The sequence below is a fragment of the Mauremys reevesii genome, linkage group 2, assembly GCF_016161935.1.
Source record: "Mauremys reevesii isolate NIE-2019 linkage group 2, ASM1616193v1, whole genome shotgun sequence".
Taxonomy (NCBI): domain Eukaryota; kingdom Metazoa; phylum Chordata; order Testudines; family Geoemydidae; genus Mauremys; species Mauremys reevesii.
In genome coordinates, this window is record NC_052624.1 from 169892336 (window position 1) to 169917880 (window position 25545).

At 40.0% G+C, this 25545-nt stretch overlaps 1 protein-coding gene across 2 annotated transcripts in view; it reads left to right on the top strand.

Moving 5' to 3' along the window:
- Window positions 1–25545, top strand: part of EXOC2 (exocyst complex component 2) — a 200628-nt gene that overhangs the window by 13412 nt on the left and 161671 nt on the right. For both annotated transcript variants that reach the window (XM_039524307.1, XM_039524308.1), the window contains exons 2-4: window positions 15233–15392; window positions 22274–22450; window positions 23913–24039. In XM_039524307.1, the coding sequence (XP_039380241.1) occupies window positions 15275–15392; window positions 22274–22450; window positions 23913–24039 (422 nt within the window). In that variant the 5' untranslated portion in view covers window positions 15233–15274. The remainder of the gene's footprint in view (window positions 1–15232; window positions 15393–22273; window positions 22451–23912; window positions 24040–25545) is intronic.

A 25545-nucleotide genomic window follows, 5' to 3' on the forward strand; every position in this document is an offset into this window, starting at 1 on the left:
CGGCACTGCATCGCATCCCGGCTGTATCCTTTGTCTTTCATGGCTTTAGAGACCTTCTCGAAGGTCTTGGCGTTCGCTTGTTGGAGCGCAGCTCCGAGAGCACAGACTCCTCGCCCCACACAGCGATCAGATCCTGGACTTCCCGGTCACTCCATGCTGGGGACCTCTTTCTATTCTGGGATTGCCCGGACTCCTCTGCTGGAGAGCTCTGCATCGTTGCAGGTGCTGCGGAGCTCGCCCCGATGTGCAACCAGAACGTCAGAGTCAAACCGCCCAGACAGGAAAATGAATTCAAATTTTCGCGGGTCATTTCCTGTGTGGCTGGCCAGAGAATCCAAGCTCGGACTGCTGTCCAGAGCGTCAACAGAGTGGTGCACTGTGGGATAGCTCCCGGAGCTGCTAAGTTCGATTAGCATCCACACCAAGCCTAATTCGAGCTAGCAAGTGCGAATTTAGCATTACTCCACCTGCCGGGGTGGAGTACCAAATTCGAACTAAAGAGCCCTCTAGTTCGAATTAAATGGCTTCCTGGTGTGGACGGTTGAGCGGTTAGTTCGAATTAACGCTGATAAATTCGAATTAAAGTCCTAGTGTAGACCAGGCCTTATTTGCATATCTGTGCATACAGGCCCACATTCAGGAAAGCATTTAAGCACATATTGCATAGGGACTACTCGTGCTTAAAAGTCAGGCACATGCCTAAGTACTTTGCTGAATCAGGGTCGGTAGCAAGCATGGGGTATTGGGGGAGTGCAAAATACTTTGGGTACGTCTTCACTACCCGCCGTATCGGGTCTAGATGAGACACGACATATCGATCCCCGAGAAATCGACTGCTACCCGCCGTATCGGCGGGTAGCAGTCGATTTCTCGGGGATCGATATATCGTGTCTCATCTAGACGCGATATATCGATCCCCGAATGAGCTCCTGTCGACTCCGGAACTCCACCAACCTGAACGGCGGTAGCGGAGTCGACATGGGGAGCTGTGGACATCGATCCCACGCAGTGAGGACGGTAGGTAATTCGATTTAAGATACTTCGACTTCAGCTACGTTATTCACATAGCTGAAGTTGCGTATCTTAGATCGATTTCCCCCTGTAGTGTAGACCAGCCCTTTGAGTTATAGTGGCACAAGAGCATTTCCCTCCAATGCAAACAGTAAAACCAAGGAACCATCGATGACACACTGCAAACATCGCTTTACTTTATCAACCTCCCAGTCACTTATATCCTCACCAACAAACACAAGGTTTACTCCAGCCATATTAATTGTATAGATGTGGCTATTTTATGACTAATAATGCTTGGCTGAAGAATAGAGTATGTAGATACATCAGGTTATGAAAAACCTCTGGTGTTTTATTTTTTTCTCTAGTAAAACAAACAAAAACCCACCCCAGTGGGATTTATTTAGTTAGTTTTTTTAACTTCTTAATATATTTACATAAACATGTTTGAAAGTTTTTTGATGCTCAAAACATCGGGCTCCAATTTCAGTCTGTGAATAAGAACTTTTAACTAATTTAAGAAGTTGAAAGGAGATTGTTGAGAACACTAACATTCTTGTAAAGACTGTTAGGTTTATTAGGAAACAGTAAGAAAGTTACAGAATTGTAGAAGCCTTGAGTCAAAGGGGATATGTGGGCAGAATCACTGATGATTGGAGACTGGAAGGCTCGTGGATGGAATAAACTTTCAATGGATGTTGGAGAGAGAAGTAGGTGGAGTCTTAAATTAGGAGAGGGTTTGATTTGCTAGTCTGGAAATTTATAGAAAGCTTGTGAGCTATCTGACAGTATGGCTGGCAAGGTCATTTTTGGTCTTCATGTTATTGAATTTACTATGTAAATTCATCTAATTAGGAAATGCCAAAGCTGTTGATCAATACTTCAAATGGGTGATTAGTATTTTTAGGGATTACCAAATATCAATACATGTATTTTGACATGTTAAATCAGCCAAATTAAAGGAAGGGATAAGAAACAACTTATTTAATGGACTAATGTCCATTGAAAACAGGCTGTTCTAAAGTAAAACATAAACTGTCAGGAATAGTGTGACTGTCTTGATTTGAGGTGGTAATCCTTTCTGCGTTTGTGAAAGAGATTGTTTCACAGTTTGTGGCATCAACATGGTAGAAATTTGTGGAAGTCAAATAGTAGATTATGGGGCACTTGAATTCAGAATTTGACCAGTTTTAAAAGACCTTTACTCCTCTCAAGCCTGTTCAGCATCAATGAAGGATGCCTTAAAGAAAATTTGGATTGGTTTGGTTGAAATGTTATAATAGGTTAGGAGTAGTGAAAGTGTTTCTTTATCTAAGGGCAGATACAAAACAGTGAAAAGTAGATTGGGATTCATGTATTTATGTTTTTTGTATAATATTTGTAGAATTGAAAGTTTTAAGTCTTGGACAATATGAATTTAAGGAATTAAGCATGCTTATGAAGTAAATGGTATGTTTTGTGTTACATTTCATAAAATCTTGGTGAGTGTTTCTGGTTATTTTGTATGCTAGGGCAAACCATAATAACCCTAGTTTATGAAACTGAGTTTGTTTTGTCATATAGGAATTACAGTAGTGTGAAACGAAAGTAAGAGTATGAGCTTTAGTTTTTTGTGGGTGATTTTGCTGAATGAACGGGTGAAGTATGTAGGTTGTGATTTAGACAGATAGGTGATTGAGAGAGGGCCAAAGTATGATTGAGTGGATATGGGATGTTGGATTGTGTGTATGGGCAAAGTTAAGGTTGTGTTTCTTAGAGAGTTTGAGGGAGGAGGAATATATGGTGTGGGTGGTGGATAGGAGGCAGAGTGAGGGGTGAGGTGGGGTTGATTACGGTGAAGTGTGCCCAGGGTGGAAAGGTATTGAAGGTTTTTAAATGGTCTCATTTCAATTTTTTCTGTTTTGACAGATATTGCTTTTAGTGGTATCCCCCACATCTTAAAAATAATAGTGGGTATTCCTAAAGTGGTCGAATCTTTCACAACAAAAGACACTTTCTATGTGTGACCACTGAAAGGGTAATTTCCTTGGTTTCAGTAGTTTATGTTGGTGGGCTATGCCCTGTTGCAGCCTTAACTCAAAGGGCCAGATTGAGATACTCTTACACTGAGTGGCATCTTGTATGACAGGTAATCCCAATGACTTTGATGAGACTGCTTGTGTTGTAAGGTACTATTCAAAGTGAGGCTTGGTCTAAGTACAAAATTGGACCAATTTAGTTAAAGGTGTGATTCAAAACTGATTTAATTTAAATCTGTGCATCTCTTCTGTGTGTGGACAAGCCCTGAATAAGGGTAATGTAATCTGGCCCTTAGTTAATGGGGTTTGTTTTCTGATAATCTTTATTGTGTACTTTATTTGAATATTTGACACATGTTCTCCAGGTAGATCTGTTGCACATACTGCAGTCATTTAGTATTTACAATTTAGTATTTGATACAAGCCTAAGATTTTTTTGACATGTGACAGATAGGAGGTTAATTGATGTTAACCCTTCATCAGCTACTAAAATGCTATAAGAGGAGTGCAAGTCATTACTACAAAAGGCCATTACCGGTATGTTTTCTCAGCAAGGATTATGGATTTCTTCTTTCTCCTTTCCTTCCTCCCCAAACCTCACAACACAAAAGCCAGCTGCAAGGATAGGAGGAGAAGGCAAGCAGCTTTCTTAAACACACACACCCCACTCCGTTCCCCCCCCCCCCTTCATCTTTCCTCTTCATACCTCAGCAGAGTGACAGCTCCTAGATGTTGCGTGCGAGTGAGTTCAGCTGGTGCTGTGTGGTCTGGGTGTGTGGTCTCCAGCTCGGCAGAGAGGCTGCTAACAGGGTGGATGAGAGAGAGCAACACTGTTTACTTTAATTTATTTCGGATGCCGGAACTATGCCCGGAGTTTCTCCTGAGCTTGATTCCACAGTTAGCGGCGTCAATCCCTTGCAGCTGCAGTGCAGTCTGAAATATGCACTGAACTCCTCTACCAAGTGCTTTCACAGCATCTGCTTCGGGTCCAGACTTATAATCCCTTGTGACTCAGAAATCTTAGTGACATTGCTAAATACTGTGATAATTTTGCTTTCACTGTGTCAAGATATATTGACTGGAAGATATACCTTTTTTGGGTTAAGTAAAGCAAGAGTTTTAAGATATACAGGTACAGTCACTGTGAAAACAAAACTATTGAATGGGCATTACTCGGCTACCCTAAAAGATAATATAACAAACATATAGACCCGTTGGCTGACTAGATCATGTGACCAAAACATGTTCCTTTAACAACAGAATAAGGCATCACATCAGGTCATTTAATATAAAATGGCATTTTTGTTTTCCATAATTTGTCCCCCCATCTCCCACAAATTTATACTTTCAAATTCTAAATTGATTTTGGCATGTGACACTGGCCTATAAATTAACATGTTTGTCAGTGTTAATATTGGCTTGACTCAATGTGCCAGATATGACAAGCTAAGACAAACGAGGCTTTACTAGTTCCATGTAATGGTGATATTACCCTTTATTTTATACTTGTTCATCTTTTCATTATAAGTAGCTTAGTGGTGTTTTGAAGACTTTTTTTCCACAAAATATAACATTCATGAGCATTTCTTGTTTAAGTTGACAAGTCTTCTTTTATTATATAAATAAACGTGCATGGACTCTTAATATCACTTGGAATTTCAGCATTGTTTAGCTTAGTCACTTCCCAGTCTTTTCTGGCAGGCTTGCGGGATTAGACTTTGTATTATTGATGCAGTGTTGAAGGCTGTGGAAATTGTAGGGCACTGAAGATCTCCAGAGGGGTTAATAAATGTCAGTTATTTTCATTGTTTCTTTTTGGCTACTTTTAAATCTTGGTTTGTATAGCATGTCTGTCTGAATTTATGTTGCTGGGAAGATAAAGCACAGAAAAGAGTGCAGTAGTGGTTTTCATTTGTTTGCAGTGGCTTTGAATTAAAAATCTAAGGAACTTATTAGTAAATCATCTCATTGTCCTCCTCTGGGTCATTTGCCATGCTTCTTCATTGACTCTGTTGTATCACAGTGTTCTCCAAGAAACACTTGGCGTTTTCTGTATTAAACAAATACATTAGATTTGTGTGGTGGAAAAAGTATGTTTCATAGTTAACCAGGATGATAGACTCTTCAATTTATGGAATCTGTTAAGGTTTTTTGGCTTGTATTTTTTAAAGTGTGTTTCAAAAGTCTGCCTTTGTTGAGAGCATGTAACTGCTAATTGATTTCAGTGGGCCAGGGGTCCCTAACATATCACTTCCAAATTAGCAGTTCCTTGTATATTAGAAGGCAGTTAATGGAACTAATTCTCTGATGAATACTCTGGAAAATGAAGCATGCCATGCTGGGCATTCCTGCTGTGCCTTGCACCACAACTGGTTGAACAATAATATTTTTATGAATGTTGGAGTTTTTTCTTTAGGTATTTTGTGACTAAAACACATTCAGGAGCATGTACTGGTCTTGACATAGCTTATGCGGTAGATATGCTCGTTCCACCACAATGATGGCAAATAAGTCTTATTTTTAATTTCCTCTTTTGAATTCAGATTCCCTCTGCTGGATGACTGCAGCAATGCATTGTGACCCCAGCATTACTCTTTCATCTGAGAGAGAATCTTTCAGGTTGACTGCTTGTCAGAAATTTCATCTTGCAAAGTGCTGGGGACTTCAATTTAACTGGGTTTTCAGTAATTGGAACCAAGTGACTTTACTTTTTCCAAAGCCTGGAACTCATCTTTATGACATGTTAACTGGTGTTTTCTCTATTGACAAAACTCCAAAAAATCTAATTGTTAATCCTCCTCTGTTACCTGGGGTTCTTTCAACCCAAAGCTCTTGGTAACTTTTACTCTGTGTGAGGTGGTGTCAGGAGATGAATCAAGGGAGACACGGCCATCCAACTGATAGGTGGCTGGCACAAACAGGACAACACAGGAGTGCATTCACTTAAAGCTAAACTTAGTCTCAAGCACTTACACACGTCCGCAACAGGTTAGTAAAACACCCCCAACCCTCAATAATTACCGAAGCTGAGTGTGGCTCTCCTCGTACACCTCTTCCAATGTTCGGTGCAGAAAGTTGCCTCCTAATGTCTGCAGTCATTCTCATGATAGCCTTGTCCAAACGTGAATCCAATGGACAACATGATACATCGAAGTCCTGAACAACTGTGACTAAATTATTTCAGATTCTGGTAATGTCAGAAATATCCTGCTTCACAAAACTGGTCTGATCAGTTATGACAATTCCTTTATCCTTTCACATCCCTTGCCATTTGGCCACCCAGCTTGTCCTAGAAAGTGAATCAGAATTCTCAGAGTAGTCCCAAAGGTTAAATAGCTTTCTTAGCAGATCTGATAGCCTCTGCTGTTTCTGCGTGGTTTGCCAGATCCATATTTGTGTGATCAGAAAACTTACTTGAGAAATTCATTTAAAGAGAAAAGGATTGTGCTCATCTTGCAAGATGTCTCCAATAGTTTTGTTTATAGTGGATACTTCTCAGCTCCTTGCACTTCACACCAAGAATTATGATAACCAACATGATATCAAAAAGACTTATCTGGAAACAGTCATGGAAAGCAATCAAGCAACTGATGTGTATGCCAGATTACACCTTTTTTGTGACTTTGTTTTTTCAAGATACTAAAAAAAGAGACAACTACTATAATAAAGGAATATGGTCCAAAGCAAAGAAGAAAGGTCCTAAGGAAATTTCTTCAATAAGACTAACTTCTCAGAAAAAAACATTGCTGAGAAACCTGTCTTTCCGCATCCAATCTGTCTATGAATAACACTCCTCAGAGAAGTACGACAGCAGTTTTGTAAAAGTTTTTTTTAATAATGGAGACAACGGGAAATTAACTAATTAAACTTCAAAGTGATGATTATTACTGGAAAAAGCCTCTCTGAACATCCTTTATAGTCAGATAGGTGTTTTGTAGCGGATATATTTTTCAAGCTTCACTTTGGGTGCTCACTGGAAAGAACAATGGTCTTTAATGGCTCCGAGTTTGTTGCTGAGAGACTACCAGATGCACAAAAGCTCAGAAGATGACAAAACTGGGAAATGTCTCTCTTCCACTTGCTGGCAGCACGGTGTTGGGCACATATAATAAAAAGAGAGAGAATTGTACTATTTCAACCAGTGTTTATAAACCTGGTGAACAGTCAATTTGTGTGCCGGGTTTCCTATTTGAGACTACATTTATAATTATAACCCTAGGTATGTACTCTGGCTATGATTTAGTATTTTCCTAATGTGCTTCTTCCTAGAATTATAAAAGTCATGTTTAATTTCCAGTTTACACTTCTTCAAAAATAAGTTAAAGGAAGTAGAAAATTAGAAACTAGCATTTTGGGGACACCTGTAATCTTTTGGGTCTTTTATCTATAGGTCAGTATTTCAAATTTGATGACTACTGAGTTAGAATCATTTTTAGCTAATGGCTTTTTTGAACTATGTGACATGAATGGGTGGTCTCAATCTAGTTCCTGTTGGACAGGTTGCATCATACACATTGCATCATATATACAAACCATCCTTGAGAGTCTTAGCAAGGATGCCAGTGACCAAATGGATTGAACTACTGTATCTTCTTTCCCCTTCTAGCCAGTAGAAGTGGTCCCTATGTGTAACAATCAAGACACATTGCCAGGGCAGTGTGGGGAAACTTGCCTTGTTCTCGCTCATGTTGTTCTAGTATTTATGGATAACTGGAATACCGTGGTACTTTCTGTTCAGGACCTTCTGACAAGTTCTTTTATACTTTACACAGAAGAACTTAGGATCTCAAATATAGCTGTGTTAGAGCTTTATTGTTTACTGAATTTGGGTGGGAAATTTCTGACACTGAAGATTAGTGGGTATTGAGTTGGTTTTTTGTTCGTGATTTTTTACTGCTGATTTGATTATATTAGGGGCTCGATCCTACAATTGGATCTATGTCTGATGACCTTTACAACACAGTGCTCCACTGAGACTAGCTGTACTACTTTAGTCAGTTGGGCTGTACACGGAACAAGGGCCTTCCTGTGAGGAAATGCTGACAGAAAAATACCATTCAGTATACAATGTGTTATGTTAATGGTCAGTGTTATAAGTTCCAATCCATGGTCTTTACATTTGCAATAATGCTAGAAAGCCTGAAAATATTGCTTTTTTAAATATAATTAATGCAAATATTTTTATTCTTTGTTCATTTCTGACAATCCGTTGTGTCCTCCTTCATTGAGTCTCCTTTTTAAAAAGTGCCAGTCTTACCTTTCCCTACTTGATTATCACTTCTTCCATCCTAGAAATATGCAGAAGGAATCAATTAGAATATAAAAGCCCGTGGTCAGGGCAGACTTATAAATAGTCAGGTAAATATTGGGTATTGGCAAATAGTCACTGCAAGTGAGGGGATGGGAAGTAAAACCAGAATTCTACTTTCTAGTAAAACCATGAATTAGAAAAGCACGGTGTAAGCTCCAGGTAGCAGAATGGAGAGAATAATTTCTATATTGTTTTCACGAGTCAAGTTTACTGGAAGGTTAACTGCAATGATAACTATTATTTGTAGAGATTTGGCAAATTGATTATAATGTTGTATGTGTTATTTCTAGTAGATATCTGTGCAGTAGTTGGGATCCTTGAAGCATACTGTTTAACATTTTATTTTACATTGTCCCTTCTACACCAGTGTTAACAAACCCATACAATTCTGCATCTTTCTGTTTGTTTATATAAGTGCCCTAAGACCTAGGTACATTCTCTCTCTCTCACGCGTGTGCACTCTCTCTCTCTCTCTCTCTCTCTCGTGCTCTGTTTAATATTATACATCTAAATACAGAACAAAACTTCTTTAGCGGAATGGTCCCAAGCACTTGCTCACTCTTTTTGTAGCTAGGAGAGGATATATATATATATATAGAATTCCTTTACCTATTCTGTGAAATAATGAAGCCAATTGTTGTAAATAAAAACTCAGCTGCTCTAGACAGTCTGAATGCTATAGTCCAGCTGTAACATTTTGAGATTTATTTCAGGCTCTCTATTCCAGTGAAATATTTTTAAAGCAGTTCTGCAATAAATATAGAAATATTTTAGAAAAAATGTTAGACTTCAGAAGGCTCAACATCTTTATTACATATATTCAGCTCATCATGGAAAGAGATCAAGTGCTAGTTTCTGAAATCCAGCAAAATATGTTTTAATATTACTTTTGAATTAAGTCTTAATTCCAACACATTACCTGTATGCCCAGATATTTTGAAAGATTCACTATCCCCAGTAAAAAGAAACTGAAAATTTTTCTGGTGAAGAAAAATCAAGCAATAACAAAATAGTTTTTTTCTGTTTCATTTTGTCTTCTAGAGATTTCCCCCACATTACTAGTGAGGCTCTGAAGAGTCCTCTATTTTGACCTGTGTTTTGGTCTTTGTTTTAAAATTCTATATAAATCTCTCTAAATGTGTCCAATGAATATAATGGTCCAGATGATCTCACTCAGATCCATGCATCTGTCTTCCAATTCCTGTGGAAGTGGGGTGCTTAGCAACCTCCATGGCACTGTCATACCCCTCTACTTCCTGTGGAGATCTCTCCACACTGATGGAGGGGATAGAGATTAGGTGGGCAGGCTACTGGAGAATGCACAGTATTTTCCTTCTGGCCCTGTGGAAATCACTCAAAGAGAATAATACAGTCCTAGGCTGCAAGATCTCTTCTCTTCTATCCTGTCTCAGCATAGGGAGCTGGACTAGGTGACCTCTCAAGATCCTTACATTTCAAGGATTCTTTGATTCTGGGGAAATATCTGTAGGTCTCTAGTGGAGTCATCAAACTCTGGACCTGAGAAGGCATGGGGAGTCTGTCAGGGACCAGAGAGACACGACGTGTTCACAGATGGCCCTGTTATCCTTCAAGTTTCAGAGTAGTCTCCAAAGCCAGCTTTTTGGAGGAAGGAAGACCATCTCCTCTGCCGACAATATTGTCTTCTCCCTGGATCTGTTTCCACAGGAAGGGATGAATCTGGGCCTATGATAACTGCTACCTTTGATCCATGTGGGAAATGCAGTCAAAATTTCCAAAAAAACTAGTATTTTTAAACTTGGCAATAGGCACAAAACTTGTGATACACATGTACTTAATCTTTGAACATCTTATTTATTAGAGGCAGAGCTCCTATTATTAAGGTTGCTTTACATTTCACATTATGAGATATTTTCATTTGGTACTTGGTTATAAGTTTGCAAAATTGTAACTATTTTGGCTGAAATTATGAATGTCTGGTGCCTGCCTCAGGCTGTTTTTGGAAAATGTCATTCAAAACATTTCAGCCACTTTTGAGACTGAGGCTAGTGAAAAATACATTGTTTTGCCCATGTTAATAACAATTCTTACAGCTTTTTTTACTGAGAAGTTCTAGCTACTGTTGTTTGGTGCAGGGATTTGAAATTTGGCCAGAGAATTTCTCAGGATGTGCTTTTTGCTGTCCCTGTGAAAATCCACCCAAATTTGGGCAAGTTGTAAAAAATAAAATAAAATAAAATAAAAAATCACAGTTCGCACATGCTCAGAGACTTGCTACAGCCTAGCAATTTAATTCTCTGAAGATTCTGTCCTCACTGAGCATACTGCAACCTGGGTCTGAGCAAGACTTTCACTGAAACCGCAGTTCCCAGCTGGCCTGGGCACAGGAACTAAGAGCAAGGAGCCTGTCTCTTCTGTGCTCTCAATGCCCTCTTCTAATGATGCCCAGGCATTGAAGAAGAGGAAGCTATCTGAATGGAATGCCGAGGGGACAAGAGCTGAACCAGAAAGTGGGCGGAGAGGGAATAGATGTGAACAATGCACTTAGGGGTGGAAGACTGGAACTGGGGGATGGAGAGGGAGTTGGAATTGTAGTGAGACTGGGACTGGCTAGGCAAGGAGACTGGGGATAGCAGAGTGGGGAGATAGCTAGGACAGAGAGCCCAGGGTGAGGGGAGAACTGTCACTTTTTTACAAAAACACACTGGGGGAAAAAGAAGCAGGGGTGGGGTGACACACACTGAGATAAGGCGGAGCAGGCAAATGGAGGCCAGGGTGGGGAAGAGAGACATCGGATGAGCAAGGAGGGGGAAACTGGGACTGCATGGCCTGAGAGCCTGGGGAAAAGGATACGGTGTGGGCACTTGAATTGCAGGGCTAGGAGACTGTGGGAAAGACTGGGATAAGCTGTTGGGATGGGTGAGACGAGGATTTGCTGGGCAAGGAAACTGGGACTAGGATTTTGAATGAGAAGACTGAAGAGTGGAGGCTAGGAATGGCTAGTAGTGGGGAAGGGGATTAGGACAGGGACAGTTTGGAAGGGATGGTGCAAAGGGGTCAAACTAAAGGGGAATGGACAGAGAAGTCTGTGCCCCCTTCACACTCCACTTCAGAGCCTGGAATGGAGCCCAAGATTCCAGAGTCTCGCCATTCCTCTGCTATCAACACATAACTATGAAATCCTCTGGCAAAGTGTCTCATCCCACCTCTAGTGCCGGTCCACAGAGGATGACTACCTACTACTGCTATCAGTCCACTAGATCAAGTGACTGAGGTCTGCACAGTGGATATAAAGGGTTCCAACCCTGCTGCTGATCCATGTGGGTGTCAATATGATGACACATGATAGAATTTATGTTTTTTCAGTTGACTACAGGGAGTCCTCAGACTTATGACACCTGACTTACCATGGACGCCACTTATGATGCTTTTCAATTGAGTGCCCATTTCTCCCCTACGATGGTTGGTTTGCCCTTACGATGCTCAATTTGCCTAAAGTTCACTTGAAATCACTTCCTGGTTGCGTTATACTGGTATGGAGCTGGAAGGTGTCACTTCTGATTGGCTTTGAGGCAGCAGGGCAGCTTGTTGCTGGGTACGGTTGCTGCTTGTTTTTGATTGTCTGAGCCTGGGGTGGAGAGCCAATCAGAAAGCTTGAGCAGTGATTGTCTGAAGCTCAACATGTGTGCCATTCTCCCTGGCTTTCTGAGCCTGTGTTGCCAGCATCTGAGCAGCATATGTGAGTTTATATGTTTACAAAATACAGTGTAGAGTAAATACATTGACGTTGCAACATTACTTATCTATAATTCATTTAGTACATAGTGTATCAGACCTTGGTTCAGGAACCAATCCCCGCTTCATACTATTGATTCCTATGGGAAAACAGTTTCGACTTACAACACAATTCTGAGGAACGAATTGTGTCCTAAGTCAGAGGACTCCCTGTATTTCAAAAATGTAGGAAATTACACACTAAAAAATTGTGTTAAAAGAACATTATTAAGTTGCAATACCAAGCCCCCAAAAGCTAGGAAATGCCAGAATTAAGATTATACATTTGATTTAATTCGGCCCCCTTGTTCATATGCATTATGATACAGTTTCTGTGCCATGATTACATAGTATTTTTTGCACAGACCCCCTGCCTCATTCAGTGCACAGGATGGGCCTGCTCGGGGGATTAAACAGGGTTGTATAGTGAAGGAGACTTGTCTGTAGGACCCTGCGTCATTTGTGCAGAAAATGGGTGGTGTGTCGTGTGTCAGCAGTTGATTGCTGCCCTGGAAAATTGGATTCTATTCCTGTCTCTACCATGGTGTTGTTATATGATGCTCGACAAGTCATTTGACCAAACTTTTCATGGTGGTCACTAATTTTGTGTTCCTCATTTTTTGGGTGCCTGAGTTGAGATCTTGGTGTCTGATCTGCAGAAGTGTGGAGCATTCACAGTTACAACTCAAGTGAATGGGAGCTGTACTTAGTATTATATAGCACTTCATATGTTCAGAGTACTCTGAAAAATCATGTCCTAGTCATCTCAAATTGGTTACCAAAATTACTTTTGACCTTAATCTCTTTGAACCTCAGTTCTTCATCTGTAAAATGGGAATGATAATACCCCCTTCTCATTTGGGTGTTGTGAAAGTTAGTTAATGTTTATGAATCACTCAGAGACTGTAGTGATGAGCACCATAGGAAAGGCCTGGAGGAAATTAATAATCCTGTCTTCAGAATAGGGTTTGAGTAGCGTGTAGTAAGCACAGCTTGGGGTCATGCATTGAACAGTGAAGGGAAAACAAAATATTGAATAGGTGCTTATTAAGTGAGCCCTGCCCATCCTGTGCATTGAGTGAGGTAGGAATCCCATCCAAAAAATAGTCTGTGAGTGGATAAACTATTGCCTTCAGAGCTGGGCGGCTGGAGAGCGACGGCTGTTGGTCAGGTGCCCAGCTCTGAAAGCAGTGCCCCGCCAGCAGCAGCGCAGAAGTAAAGGTGGCAATACCATGCTTTGCCGGCCTTAATTCTCCACTGTTTCTGTCAGAGCTGGGTGGCCAGAGAGTGGCGGCTGCTGACTGAAGGCCCAGCTCTGCAGGCAATAGCGCAATTCCATACCATGCCATCTTTACTTCTGCACTGTTGGTGGTAGCGGCTCTGCCTTCAGAGCCGGGATCCCAGCCAGCAGCCACTGCTCTCCAACTGCCCAGCTCTGAAGGCAATGCCACTGCCAGCAGCAGTACAGAAGTAAGGGTAGCAGTACCGCAATCCCACCCGCCGCAATAACCTTGTTAACCCCACCCCCCCCACAACTCCTTTTTCGGTCAGGACTCCTACAATTACACCCTGTGAAATTTCAGATTTAAATAGCTGAAATCATGAAATTTATTATTTTTAAAGTCCTATGACCAGGAAATTGACCAAAATGGACAGTGAATTTGGTAGGGCCCCACTCATAATGCATATGCACAAAGAGGTTAAATTAAGGTTGCACAGATAGCTTTAATCCATTTTGGACAGCCACCAGGCCTGACTTTTATATTGTACAGTACCTGTACTTTTGTTACTTTCATAATATATTATCTTATACCATAAACCAATATATTTTTGGACTACTCAGAAGTCATTTGTCATGGATCACATCCTGTCATGTTCTCACTAGCATCTATTTAAGTTGTGCTGAAAGGTTTCGGCCATTTTTTTTTCAGGTGTCATATTTGGTTATCGGCTTGCCTGGACTAGAGGAGTTCCTGTTATAAATACATGATGACAGATCATCTTCTCCTCAAGAGCCACTGGTGGAAGGCTGTGCAGAGGGGACTAAATGCTGTGAGGTTCCCCCTCAGAGTTTTTTTTTTTTTTTTTTTTTTTTTTTTAAATTGTCCTGCCTGGCAAGATTAGGGGGTCACAGAATAGATGAAGTGATCCATATATCCCTTGACACAGGAGTCGTCATATGTGGATCGCTGTCCCCGAACCCAGCTATGCTTGCCCCTTTCTTTACTGTTAAAGTTACTACAGGACCTATTTGCTTCTTTGGACTGAATCCCTGTGCAGCAGCTGCAGAAAGAACCCAGTGGGAGATAATGTTGCTTCAAGCCCTGTGCATCTGCTTTGTGGCTTGCAAAGCTTCACAAATGAAAGTTACTAATAAACAGCAAGAAGTTTAGTATCAGAATTAATTAGGGAGTAAGTATGAGTTGCATGACACAGTGTTTATGACTGCTGGGATAACTGAAATGATTCAGGCAGGTTCCTGATTTGAAATGCAAAATGATACTATTCTGGAAATGGTTCTCAAATAATTTCACATGCTGTTTGAATACGTATTCAAAACGTATATTGTCCTGGGCCAGATAGGATTTTTTTATATTGTTGTCGATAATATTGATTTCTCCTTTATGTTGGTATCGGGAGCTGTCTCTTACTTGCAGAGTAAGAGTGGTTTCCATTTTGGATAAACGCTAATCATTTATCTAAACTACTCCTGAGGAATCCTTTCCCTCTCCAGGAAGGGGGGTGTTGTGGTTGTGAACATACGTAATCATACCTCTGATCTAAGCCAAGGATGGACTTGACTGAGTAGATTCTTCCTAATTCTTACTACTATAACCTTATACAGGTGTACTCTGACTTACCATTATGAATGTTAATGGATTTGTTTCTAATGTATCTTTTTGGGGATTTTTACTTTCCATACTTAATGCAGAACTGGAGTTATTGAATATACATGTGTGTAAATGCAAGGACATCTAGTCATTAATATAAAAAGATTAAAATGTGTGGTGAAAACTATCTGTTTTTTATAAAAACATTTTTAAAAGATGTTTAGTTTTACAATTTTAATGTTTTCAGTTTTTGGTGTAATTATTTTGTAAATACTTACATACTGTGTTTATTGTTCCTTATTGAACAGATTGCTGAGTAACTGGATTTCCAATCACAGAAGGAAAATATCATGTCTCGATCACGCCAGCCCCCTCTTGTAACTGGTATCTCTCCCAATGAAGGGATTTCATGGACAAAAGTCACAATTAGAGGAGAAAACCTGGGAACTGGGCCAACAGACCTCATAGGTAAATTCAAAGAAATGGTTTGATGCATTCCACATTTTTAGACTGCAAGAAGCTGCTTGGTGACAGATTCTGATATCTTTACATTCAGAGGAAATACACAATGTGTAGTATGATAATATACAGTTATCCCCATGAGTTTGGAAAGATGGTTTTGAATTGGTAATATACACGTTAAATATATGTGTAACTTATTACTTCTGCCAGAGGTGGTTTGTCTTGTAGTTGGGTGAAATCTGGCTGTAGTGAAGCCAATGAGAGTTTTGTCCTTGGTTTCAATGGAACCAGGATTTTACCCCATGATTGTAGAACAGAACGCCCAAGTTCTGTTCCCTACTCTGCCAGTGGCTTGTGTCTGTGTTCAAATTGTTTAACTTTACTGTGTTTCAGTTTGCCATCTAAAAAAAGAGTATAATAACATTTTCCTGCTCTGACCAGGATGTTGACGCTTAGTGAATATTTGTTTAAAAACACAACCAAACCAAACAAAAAAAAAACCTTTGATATATGTAGGTAAAAGGCACTATATATACACAGTTTTTGTTGTACTTTTTAGCACTCCAGCTAATTCACCTGGACTCTGTGTTGCCACTTGAAGTCACGCTATGCCACACCACAGCCCCTCCAATAATACACCTGGGCAATTGTGCATTATTTTACAGTGTAAATAAGTCTTCTTTCAAATCTTTGCTGCTAATCATCTTCTGTGTTGATGTAGGAGAGTTGAAAGTCACTGTAATTTTTATCTTAGCTTATTTAACATTTAGCTTATTCTGGGGAGTGTCTAAAAGTACATCTACACGTCTGTGGCTGGCCCGGGTCAGCTGACTTGGGCTTGTGGGGCTCAAGCTGTGGAGCTCTAAACTTGCAGTGTAGAAGTTCTGGCTTCCACTGGAGCCCAGGCTTTGAGACCCTATGAGTGGGGAGGGTCTCAGAGCTCGGGCTCCATCCTGAGCCCAAACGTCTACACTGCTATTTTTAGCCCCTCAGCCGAGTCCTGTGATCCCATGTCAGCTGACCTGAACTCTGAGGCCTGGTCTACACTACGCGTTTAAACCGAACTTAGCAGCGTTAAACCGATTTAACCCTGCACCTGTCCACACAATGAGGCCCTTTATATCGATATAAAGGGCTCTTTAAACCAGTTTCTGTACTCCTCCCCGACGAGAGAAGTAGCGCTGAAATCGGTATTGCCATGTCGGATTAGGGTTTGTGTGGCCGCAAATCGACGGTATTGGCCTCCAGGCAGTATCCCACAGTGCACCACTGTGACCGCTCTGGAAAGCAATCTGAACTCAGATGCACTGGCCAGGTAGACAGGAAAAGCCCCGCGAACTTTTGAATTTCATTTCCTGTTTGCCCAGCATGGAGAGCTGATCAGCACGGGTGGCCATGCAGTCCCAAATCCAAAAAGAGCTCCAGCGTGGACCGTACGGGAGATACTGGATCTGATCGCTGTATGGGGAGACAAATCTGTTCTATCAGAGCTCCGTTACAGAAGACGAAATGATAAAGCATTTGAAAAAATCTCCTGGCTATGATAGACAGAGGCCACAGCACAGTGCTGCGTGAGAAGCGTAACGGAAAGCCAAAGAATCAAATGGACGCTCATGGAGGGAGGGAGGGGGGACTGAGGACTCCAGCTATCCCACAGTCCCCGCAGTCTCTGGAAAGCATTTGCATTCTTGACTGGGCTCCAAATGCCTGAAGGGTCAAAAACATTTTCCCGGGTGTTCAGGGTGTATGTCGTCAATTTACACACTGCCCCCTCCCCCCCCCCGCAAAAGAAAAGGGAAAAAAATCTTTTCTCGCCTTTTTTCAATGTCACCCTATGTCTACTGCATGCTGCTGGTAGACAGGGTGCTGCAGCGCTAAACCACAGCATCCTCTCCCCTCCCCTCCCCGGTGGCAGACGGTACAGTGCAAAAGGACTGATAGTCCTCCTCGTCGTCATCCTGTGAGTGCTCCTGGCTGGCCTCGGTGAGGTCAGCCGAGGGCGCCTGGGTAAAAATAGGAATGACTTCTGGTCATTCCCAGCAGATGGTACAGAATGGCTGGTAACCGTCCTCATCATAGCAACTGGGGGCTGAGCTCCATCAGCCCCCGCCCCCCTTTCATGTGTAAAGAAAAGATTCTGTCCTGCCTGGACTATCATAGCAGCTGGAGGCTTCCTCCCCCTCATTTTATCTCACTAAAAAGTCTGTGTTTCTTATTCCTGCATTCTTTATTACTTCATCACACAAATGGGGGGACACTGCCATGGTAGCCCAGGAGGGTTGGTGGAGGAGGGAACCAACAGGTGGGGTTGTTGCAGGGGCACCCCCTAGAATGGCATGCAGCTCATCATTTCTGCGGGATCTCTGGGGCTCTGACACGGAGCGGCTGTGCTCTCTGGTTCTCTAGTACACTTGCCCCATATTCTAGGCTGGACTGACTCTATTTTTAGACAAAACATAGGAAGGGAATGACCCGGGGAGTCATTCCCATTTTTGCCTATGCGCCCCCGGCCAACCTCAGCGAGGCCAGCCAGGAACACCCATGATAGCAGCAGACGGTACAGAACGACTGATAACCGTCATCTCATCACCAATTTACAATGGCAGACGGTGCAATGTGACTGGTAACCATCTCTGCTATCTTGCAAAGGCAAATGAATGCTGCTGTGTAGCAGTGCAGTACCGCGTCTGTCAGCAGCATCCAGTACACATATGGTGACAGTGACAAAAGGCAATACGGGCTCCATGTTTGCCATGCTATGGCATCTGCCAGGGCAATCCAGGGAAAAAGGGCGCGAAATGATTGTTTGCCATTGCTTTCCTGGAGGAAGGATTGAGTGACGACATTTACCCAGAATCACCCGCGACACTGTTTTTGCATTGGGATTTCAACCCAGAATTCCAATGGGCAGGGGAGACTGCGGGAACTATGGGATAGCTACGGGATAGCTACCCACAGTGCAACTCTCCGGAAATCGACGCTAGCCTCGGTACATGGACGCATACCGCCGAATTAATGTGCTTAGTGTGGCCACGTGCACTCGACTTTATACAATCTGTTTTACAAAACCGATTTATGTAAAATCGGAATAATCCCGTAGTGTAGACATACCTTGAGACTCAGTGCCATGGGTTTTTTATTGCAGCACAGACATTCCCTAAGATCCCAATCTTGCAAAGAGTTACACACGATGGGAGTACTCACACTTGCAAGTCTTTGTTGGATTCAGGCCTAATATTTTTATAAACCTCAGTTAAACTCTCCTTACCACCTGCTGCCAAAAAGCATTACAATACAATAAAAAGTAGAAAATGTTATGTGCTTGGGAATAAACTGAATGCCACATGTATGAAGAAAGAGAATGTGCCTTTTTACATCATTCTGTTAAAGACAACCAGGTTGTAAGTCACTTGCGACTTTGAAACTTATGAAACTGTAAAAACACTTGCAAAAAATTTAAGAAAATACTTTTCATTTATAAGGAGGTTCTGTCATTTGGGAACAAGTTTGTTTCTGGATTCAAATATGTATTGAGGGAGATCTTTTGTCAGTTGTAAAGTTTTAGCCCTATGCCGGTACTATATTTAGTGTGGTATGCAAAACATTAATGAAGAGCACATACATTACAGTGCCATGTCATTTATTATTCTTTGAGGTGAAGCCGATCATAGCAAATTTTTAAGTTAGTGGACTTCTTAAGTCCCATGTTCCCTGAGTAGTAATATTTATTTAAGAAATAAAATTGAAGGCAGGAAAAAAACGCTTAAATAATGTAGAAATCTTCAAACGATTTTGCACAAGTATAAACATTTCCTACATTTTTTTAGTTAAAATCCAAGTTAAATTATTCCATCAAGTTAAATTAAATAGTAATGAAATGAATCTTATTGAGTGAACCTTAAAACTGACCTACAAAGGAGGAAACAGGCTGCTCTTTTTTGCTTCTTTTGATGTATAAAGACATTCTGAATGTTGTTATAATTAAAAAAAAAAATGCTTTTTCCCCCTTGCTAGTCTTTACACTAGAAAAGTCTGCTGTTGTCTACCCTGGTTTTGTGGGATGACTTTATGTATACTTGACAGACTAGTGGCAATTATATCATAAGACAAGAGTCTTTAAACAGTGACTAAAAATCACTTTCCCTCTCAATTGCCCAGGTTTCAAAGTCTGATTTCTTTATTTCTTTATTATTTTTTTAGCACCTACTTAATTCAAACTCCTATCACACACTTGGGAAAAAGTTCTTTGTTAAAGATTCAACTCTCACACCTTTTCAGTTGGGGCTGAGAAAAGTTTCACTCCAGCCTCTTATTTTTGTCCTTCCAAAAATTCTGGGCAAAAGCCAGAAAAGACAGGGTTTGATATTTCATACATTCTGAAGGCAAAACGCAAACATAAAACCTTTCCTTTCCTTCCTTCCTTGTTAATTTATTACAAAAAAGCAACCGCCCTATTCCCACCCCCCCCAAAAAAAACACCACAACAACAACAAAAACACCACAACCCAATAACACACAACTGCACAGAGACAAGATTTATTTCTTTGCTGGTCACCTTTACTTTAGATCTTAGTTTCTCTGGTACCACTGACACATCTGGGAGTCCAGTTCCTCCATTGATTACGGTCACTCACTAATTTTGTAGTACTTCAGGTGATGCCAGCACATTCGGTTTACTATGTCACTGTCTTCTGCCAGTTCTTCCTTGGTCTTCCTCACTTTTTCCTTCCTCCCACAGGTACAATGCTTGCTTAACACTTGCTCCAATCTTCCATATGTTGTACATGTCCAAATCACCCAAGCCTTTTTTTGTTTTTGATATTTTCTAACATGTCCTGCTCTGTCAAGTCCTTACTCTTGCATTTGTTGTTTTGTCTTTCCATGAAATGTGTAATATCTTCCTCAGCCATCTGTGGAGATTACCCATCAATCGCTTTGTGTTAGCCACTGTCTCTGCTCTGTACAGTAGTGAGCTCAGTACAGTCACATGGTATAGTCATGGTTTAGTTTAATGTGAAAAGACCTCTGTTTGCTTTTCCTAATCTTGTATCAATATCTTTCACAGTCCCCTTCAAATGTCATCACATTCCCCAGATAGCTGAACTCTTCTACCTGTGTGATTTCTTTTCCATTCCCATACATCTTTGAATCTGTTGTCCAGATTTTTACTTTCAATCCAATTTTTGCTGCTTCCTGTTTTACATCTGATATGAGGGGAATCATTCAGTGCCACATCATACTTAATAAAGCAATTTCATCAGCAAAGTCAAACTCATGTAACTTATCTCTGCTAATCTATTTTACACCATCCATAGTGCCTTTTGTTGCCCTCTTCATCACCCAGTCGGGTGCTAATTCAAAGATAATTGTTAAATAACACAGATCCTTGCCCAACTCCAGTCACAGTATCACAATAGTCACCCAGGCCTATATGTGACCTCACTGCACATCTGTTTCCATCATATAAACTCCCTTATTATGTTGATCAGATTAGTTTCCCATAGCTTCTAGTAATATTCCACAAATGGTGTCATTGTGTCATTGCCAGAAAAGGGTGCTCTCATTCAGTGCATTAACTGGAGAGGTACTGCAATCAGTATTGGATACCATTCTGTTGGTTGAATAGAATGAAGAAGGCTGTGGATGGTCACTGTCAAAAAATGCATAATTTATCTACCATCCCTGTACATTTTAAAAAGAATTATTTCTGAATATTCCACTCGCTTGTAAAAATCATTTTAGTCCCCTTAAAAAAAATGAATTTGGCCAGGTAGAGATGTGCGATCTGACTCAAACCTGCCAAATTTGTCTGCTGTGTACGGTCAAAGAATTAAATTATGACAAAAGAAAGTGTGAAATATTTGGGGCTGTGCAACACATGCGGACCTTTTTCATGTAAGTATCTGTTAAATTGGTAAGAGGTTTCTAGAAATTGAAAATACAAACCAACCCAATTTAAAAAACAACAACCTGGCATTGTCTGATTACAGTGATGTACCATCTGTACTGGGGCAGGAGCTAATCTAGACACCTATACCTGAAAACTGAATAATTAATATTTGTGCAGTGTTTTGAAGATATAGAGGCTGATCAGCAATGTACTTAGTACATAGGGAGAAACAGTTTCTAAAGCTCCTAAATGATTAGGAGCTTAAGTCCTATTTTCAAAAGTGCCTACCTCCCACTGAAAATCAATAGGACTTAAGTTCTTAAGTGACCTGTGTGCTTTTGAAAAATATACCCATGATTTCCTTACTGTATTGGATCTACAAAGTACTATAAAAGAGGTACATATTAGTAGATGAGAGTACCTCAATTATCTCTAACTAGGCTTGGAAGGATTAGATTTTTATCAGTAGTTGTCAGTAAACATTGATTTCATTGTACAGACACAAACCCGCAACAAATACTTACATTGATGGTAATCAAAATGTAAAGACAGGCCAAGTACAAAAAATGCTGCTTGAGAACTTCTTAGTTGTTTACATTTTTGAATTAGACTTATTACAAATGGATTAGGGAATGAATAGTAACAACGGGTCCGATTTATTGATTTAAGGATATTTACTTTGTATATTTTGACATATGATGACAGTTTGTGTTTTAACAGTTTATAACGCTTAATAGTTTGAATCTGTCTATTTGTCATTAAATAATTGTCTGACCTCCCCCTCCCATAATTTTCTACAACTGTGAAAGTTTAAATGCATAAAAATAGGAAAAAATACTTAAATGTAAACATCAATATTATCCATCTAAATTATAAAAGACAGGATTGGCAGAATTCTTTTATTTGTTTATAACATGTCTAGATAAACAGAAAACTAACTATTATAAGACAGACTGTATTTCATCAGTTTTATTCACAATAAGTCTTTGATTTCCAGGTTTAACAATCTGCGGACACAACTGTCTGCTGACTGCTGAATGGATGTCTGCCAGTAAAATAGTGTGTCGAGTGGGACAAGCTAAAAATGATAAGGGGGACATTATTGTCACTACAAAATCAGGTGGCAGAGGAACTTCGACTGTTTCCTTCAAACTCCTGAAACCTGAGAAAATAGGTATTTTGCCTCATTCAAAGTTAGTTATTTTTGCTAAATAATGAAAATTGACTAGCTGTCTTTGGTTTTGTAAATAACAGTTATTTATAAAATTTAACCCACTGATAGTTGTTCCTTAGTTACTCTTTACTTGTTTAGTACTTGCAAAGTATATACTAACAATACAAATTTTGGGTTGAAATCTGCCTTTTAGGTATACTTATACATTGGTCATTGAAGGCATCTGTTCTTCTGAAAGCGAAAACTCTTCGGTTTCCTTCACACACTCCTACCCTTTAGAATGGATATTAATACTTGCAAAAACAACAGTCCCAGTAATCAAGTTCTTTAATGGGCTGTTAAGCCTAATGAATCAGTAAAAGACACAAAAGGAAGGTGTGGACAGTACACCTATGGTTCCTTCTGACTGTTAGCCTTTTGAAAAAGGAGTTGAATGTTGGATGCTGTTATGATTAAGCAACATTAGCAACTAATACCTGGTCAGACAGACAGACACACACACACACCTACCTACCTACCTACCCACCCACCCACCTACCTTTCGTTCGTTCTTTCTTTTTGGGGTATTTCTAGTATGTTGTTTAATAATTAAGAATGTTGTCAAGTAGTCTAACCCCAAATTTCATCTGCAATCCTGTCAAAAATGTCCTTTGAATAAAAAAAAAAATTAGAATCCAATCTAGATCATTGAGAAATTAAGACAGGCACTGTTTATATAAAGGCTACACAAAAGCAACAGTTTAGGTTCTTGTTTTCTGTGGTTCCAATGGCAGTTAAATAACACATACTTTCTCCAGAGCTGTTCTATTGTTTTACAATCCAAATATTAATATTTCAAACTTTATTAGAAACTCGTGGGAGGGGGAAGTCTTGGGGGAGGAAGAAATCTGTGTTTTGCCAAAAGACTGAGGGCCTTGACATGTTCCCTATGCTTGAACTGTTGGGAGGAAGCCAGTTCTCTCTGCTCTACAGTCATTGAGGACTGCCACATACTGGGGGACTTGCTAGCTAAGGGGCTTGTGACCAGAGTTAACTTTTATTCTGGCTGAGTGGTGAAAATGAGGAATCTTCCCCAAAATTTATGAAAAGAGAGAGACTACCACATTAGCAGCTGGTATCTTTGGCGCGTGACAGGGTTGGAGGTGATGAGTAAAAGACTTGGAAAAGTGCTATTTTATTATTTTCTGTTAACTTGTCCGTGTTGGTACTTTGTATCTTAAACAGAACAGTACAGTCTGTGAGATGTAAGGTGTGATGCCCTGCCATTGATACCTTTCCAGCTACTCTAAGCGAATAGTTTAGCATAATTGTATCCAGGTTGTTTTGTTCTGTATCTTCCAAAATATTACATAGGCACGCATTTTATATTTTTCAGTCTTTTTCAAATTACTTCAGTATGGCCGAAGTTGATGGTGCTGGACAGCCTTTGTTGTTTTAAGGATATGTGCTTTGTTTTCTCTAGGTATCTTGGATCAGTCTGCTGTCTGGGTTGATGAAATGAACTATTATGACATGCGCACTGACAGGAACAAAGGGATTCCCCCCTTGTCTCTACGCCCAGCTAATCCGCTTGGTATTGAGATAGACAAGTGAGTACCAAATGCCTTTAATCCACTTTCTTAGTGGTTTTTTCTATATATCATTATATGAATTCCAGAAAAGTTTAACAGCTTAAAGGGTGGGGAAAGACAAGAAAATTCAATTAGCTGATGGCACAATACCTAGTATTCAGTGGTGTTTGGTAATCCTAATTTTTGTCTATATTACTGGGTGATCGATAAGAAAGTCAGATAATCTGAGAGCCTAGTTAATTGAACCTTGTGATGTTTACAGTTTTGGGATTGACAAATAATTTAGGGTCTAAGGGTTTATACGTTGCAGTTATAGAACTCTCAGTGTTGTGCTTGAGTTCTGTGGAGCTTTTAAGCACGTTTAGATATTTACCTCTTGCTAGTATTGCAATGTGAAATATGTTTTATGTATCCATCAACTAGTTTACTTTTATTGAAACATTAATATGGGTTTCTAACCACAAACCCCTTGGCTTTTGTTCACAAATATTGTAGACTTTATAAAATTGCTCTGTAATAAACTTACTCCCTTATTATAAATCTGTCATAGGGCTTTAAAGGGATACTACCAGTGCCCAAAACATAATGGAACCTAAAATAGCATTTAGAAATAAAATTCTTCGGAAGTAAGATATCAGCCCCTTCAAAAACAAAGGCTGTGTAAAATTAGACTATTTTACTATGGGATCCATTCTGTCTGGAGTGCATGGCTTGTTTGTGATCTCTCTGTCCATTTCTTCAGAGTAGCGACGGAGAAACTATTTCAGTATCTTCTCCTTCGCACAAGAATGGGGCAGCATGACGCACACTTGTGAATCAAGAAAGCTGAAAGTACTAATTTTTGGCCTCTCTCAGATTTGACAGTGTACCTTTTGAAATGGTTATCATAACTATGTATGCATTTGGTATTTAATTAGGATATTGTCCCTTTATTCTTGCCACAATGGATAAAATCTTCTGTTAAATAATTATCATCGTTCAAGTTTGAATATCTTCATTTCCACAATTATTTCTGTAAAATACTTGAATTCTTACCACCCTAAATCCAGGCAATTACTGTTCTCTCAAAGTCTGAATCCTATCCATAGTAAAATATGGAGAGAGCAATCATGTCTAGAAAATCCAAATCTGTTACATTGTCTGCTTTCCATTCATCTGTCAATTTTGTAACTGTATCCAAACAAATGTTTGTCAGGCAAGATCTAGTCTTCATAAACCAGTGCTGCTTATTGCTCATGACTTGGTTATTTTTAAGATTGGCTTTATTTTGATAAACCCTTGGATACAGTCTCAGAACTGTCAAAATGAATTCAGATCAGCTTGACTATGATTAATGTCACATGACTGACAACTGCCTGAAGGGAATGTAAAAAAAGGATTTAATTTAACAAATGTTAAATTGAAAGAGGAGTCTAGAAGGTACAGATGAGTTTACTATTGGATCCAGTCTTACTTAATATCTTCTTTAATTTAATAATAGTAGGTAGCATGTTATAAAATGTACAGTTACTAGTGTGCAGGGAG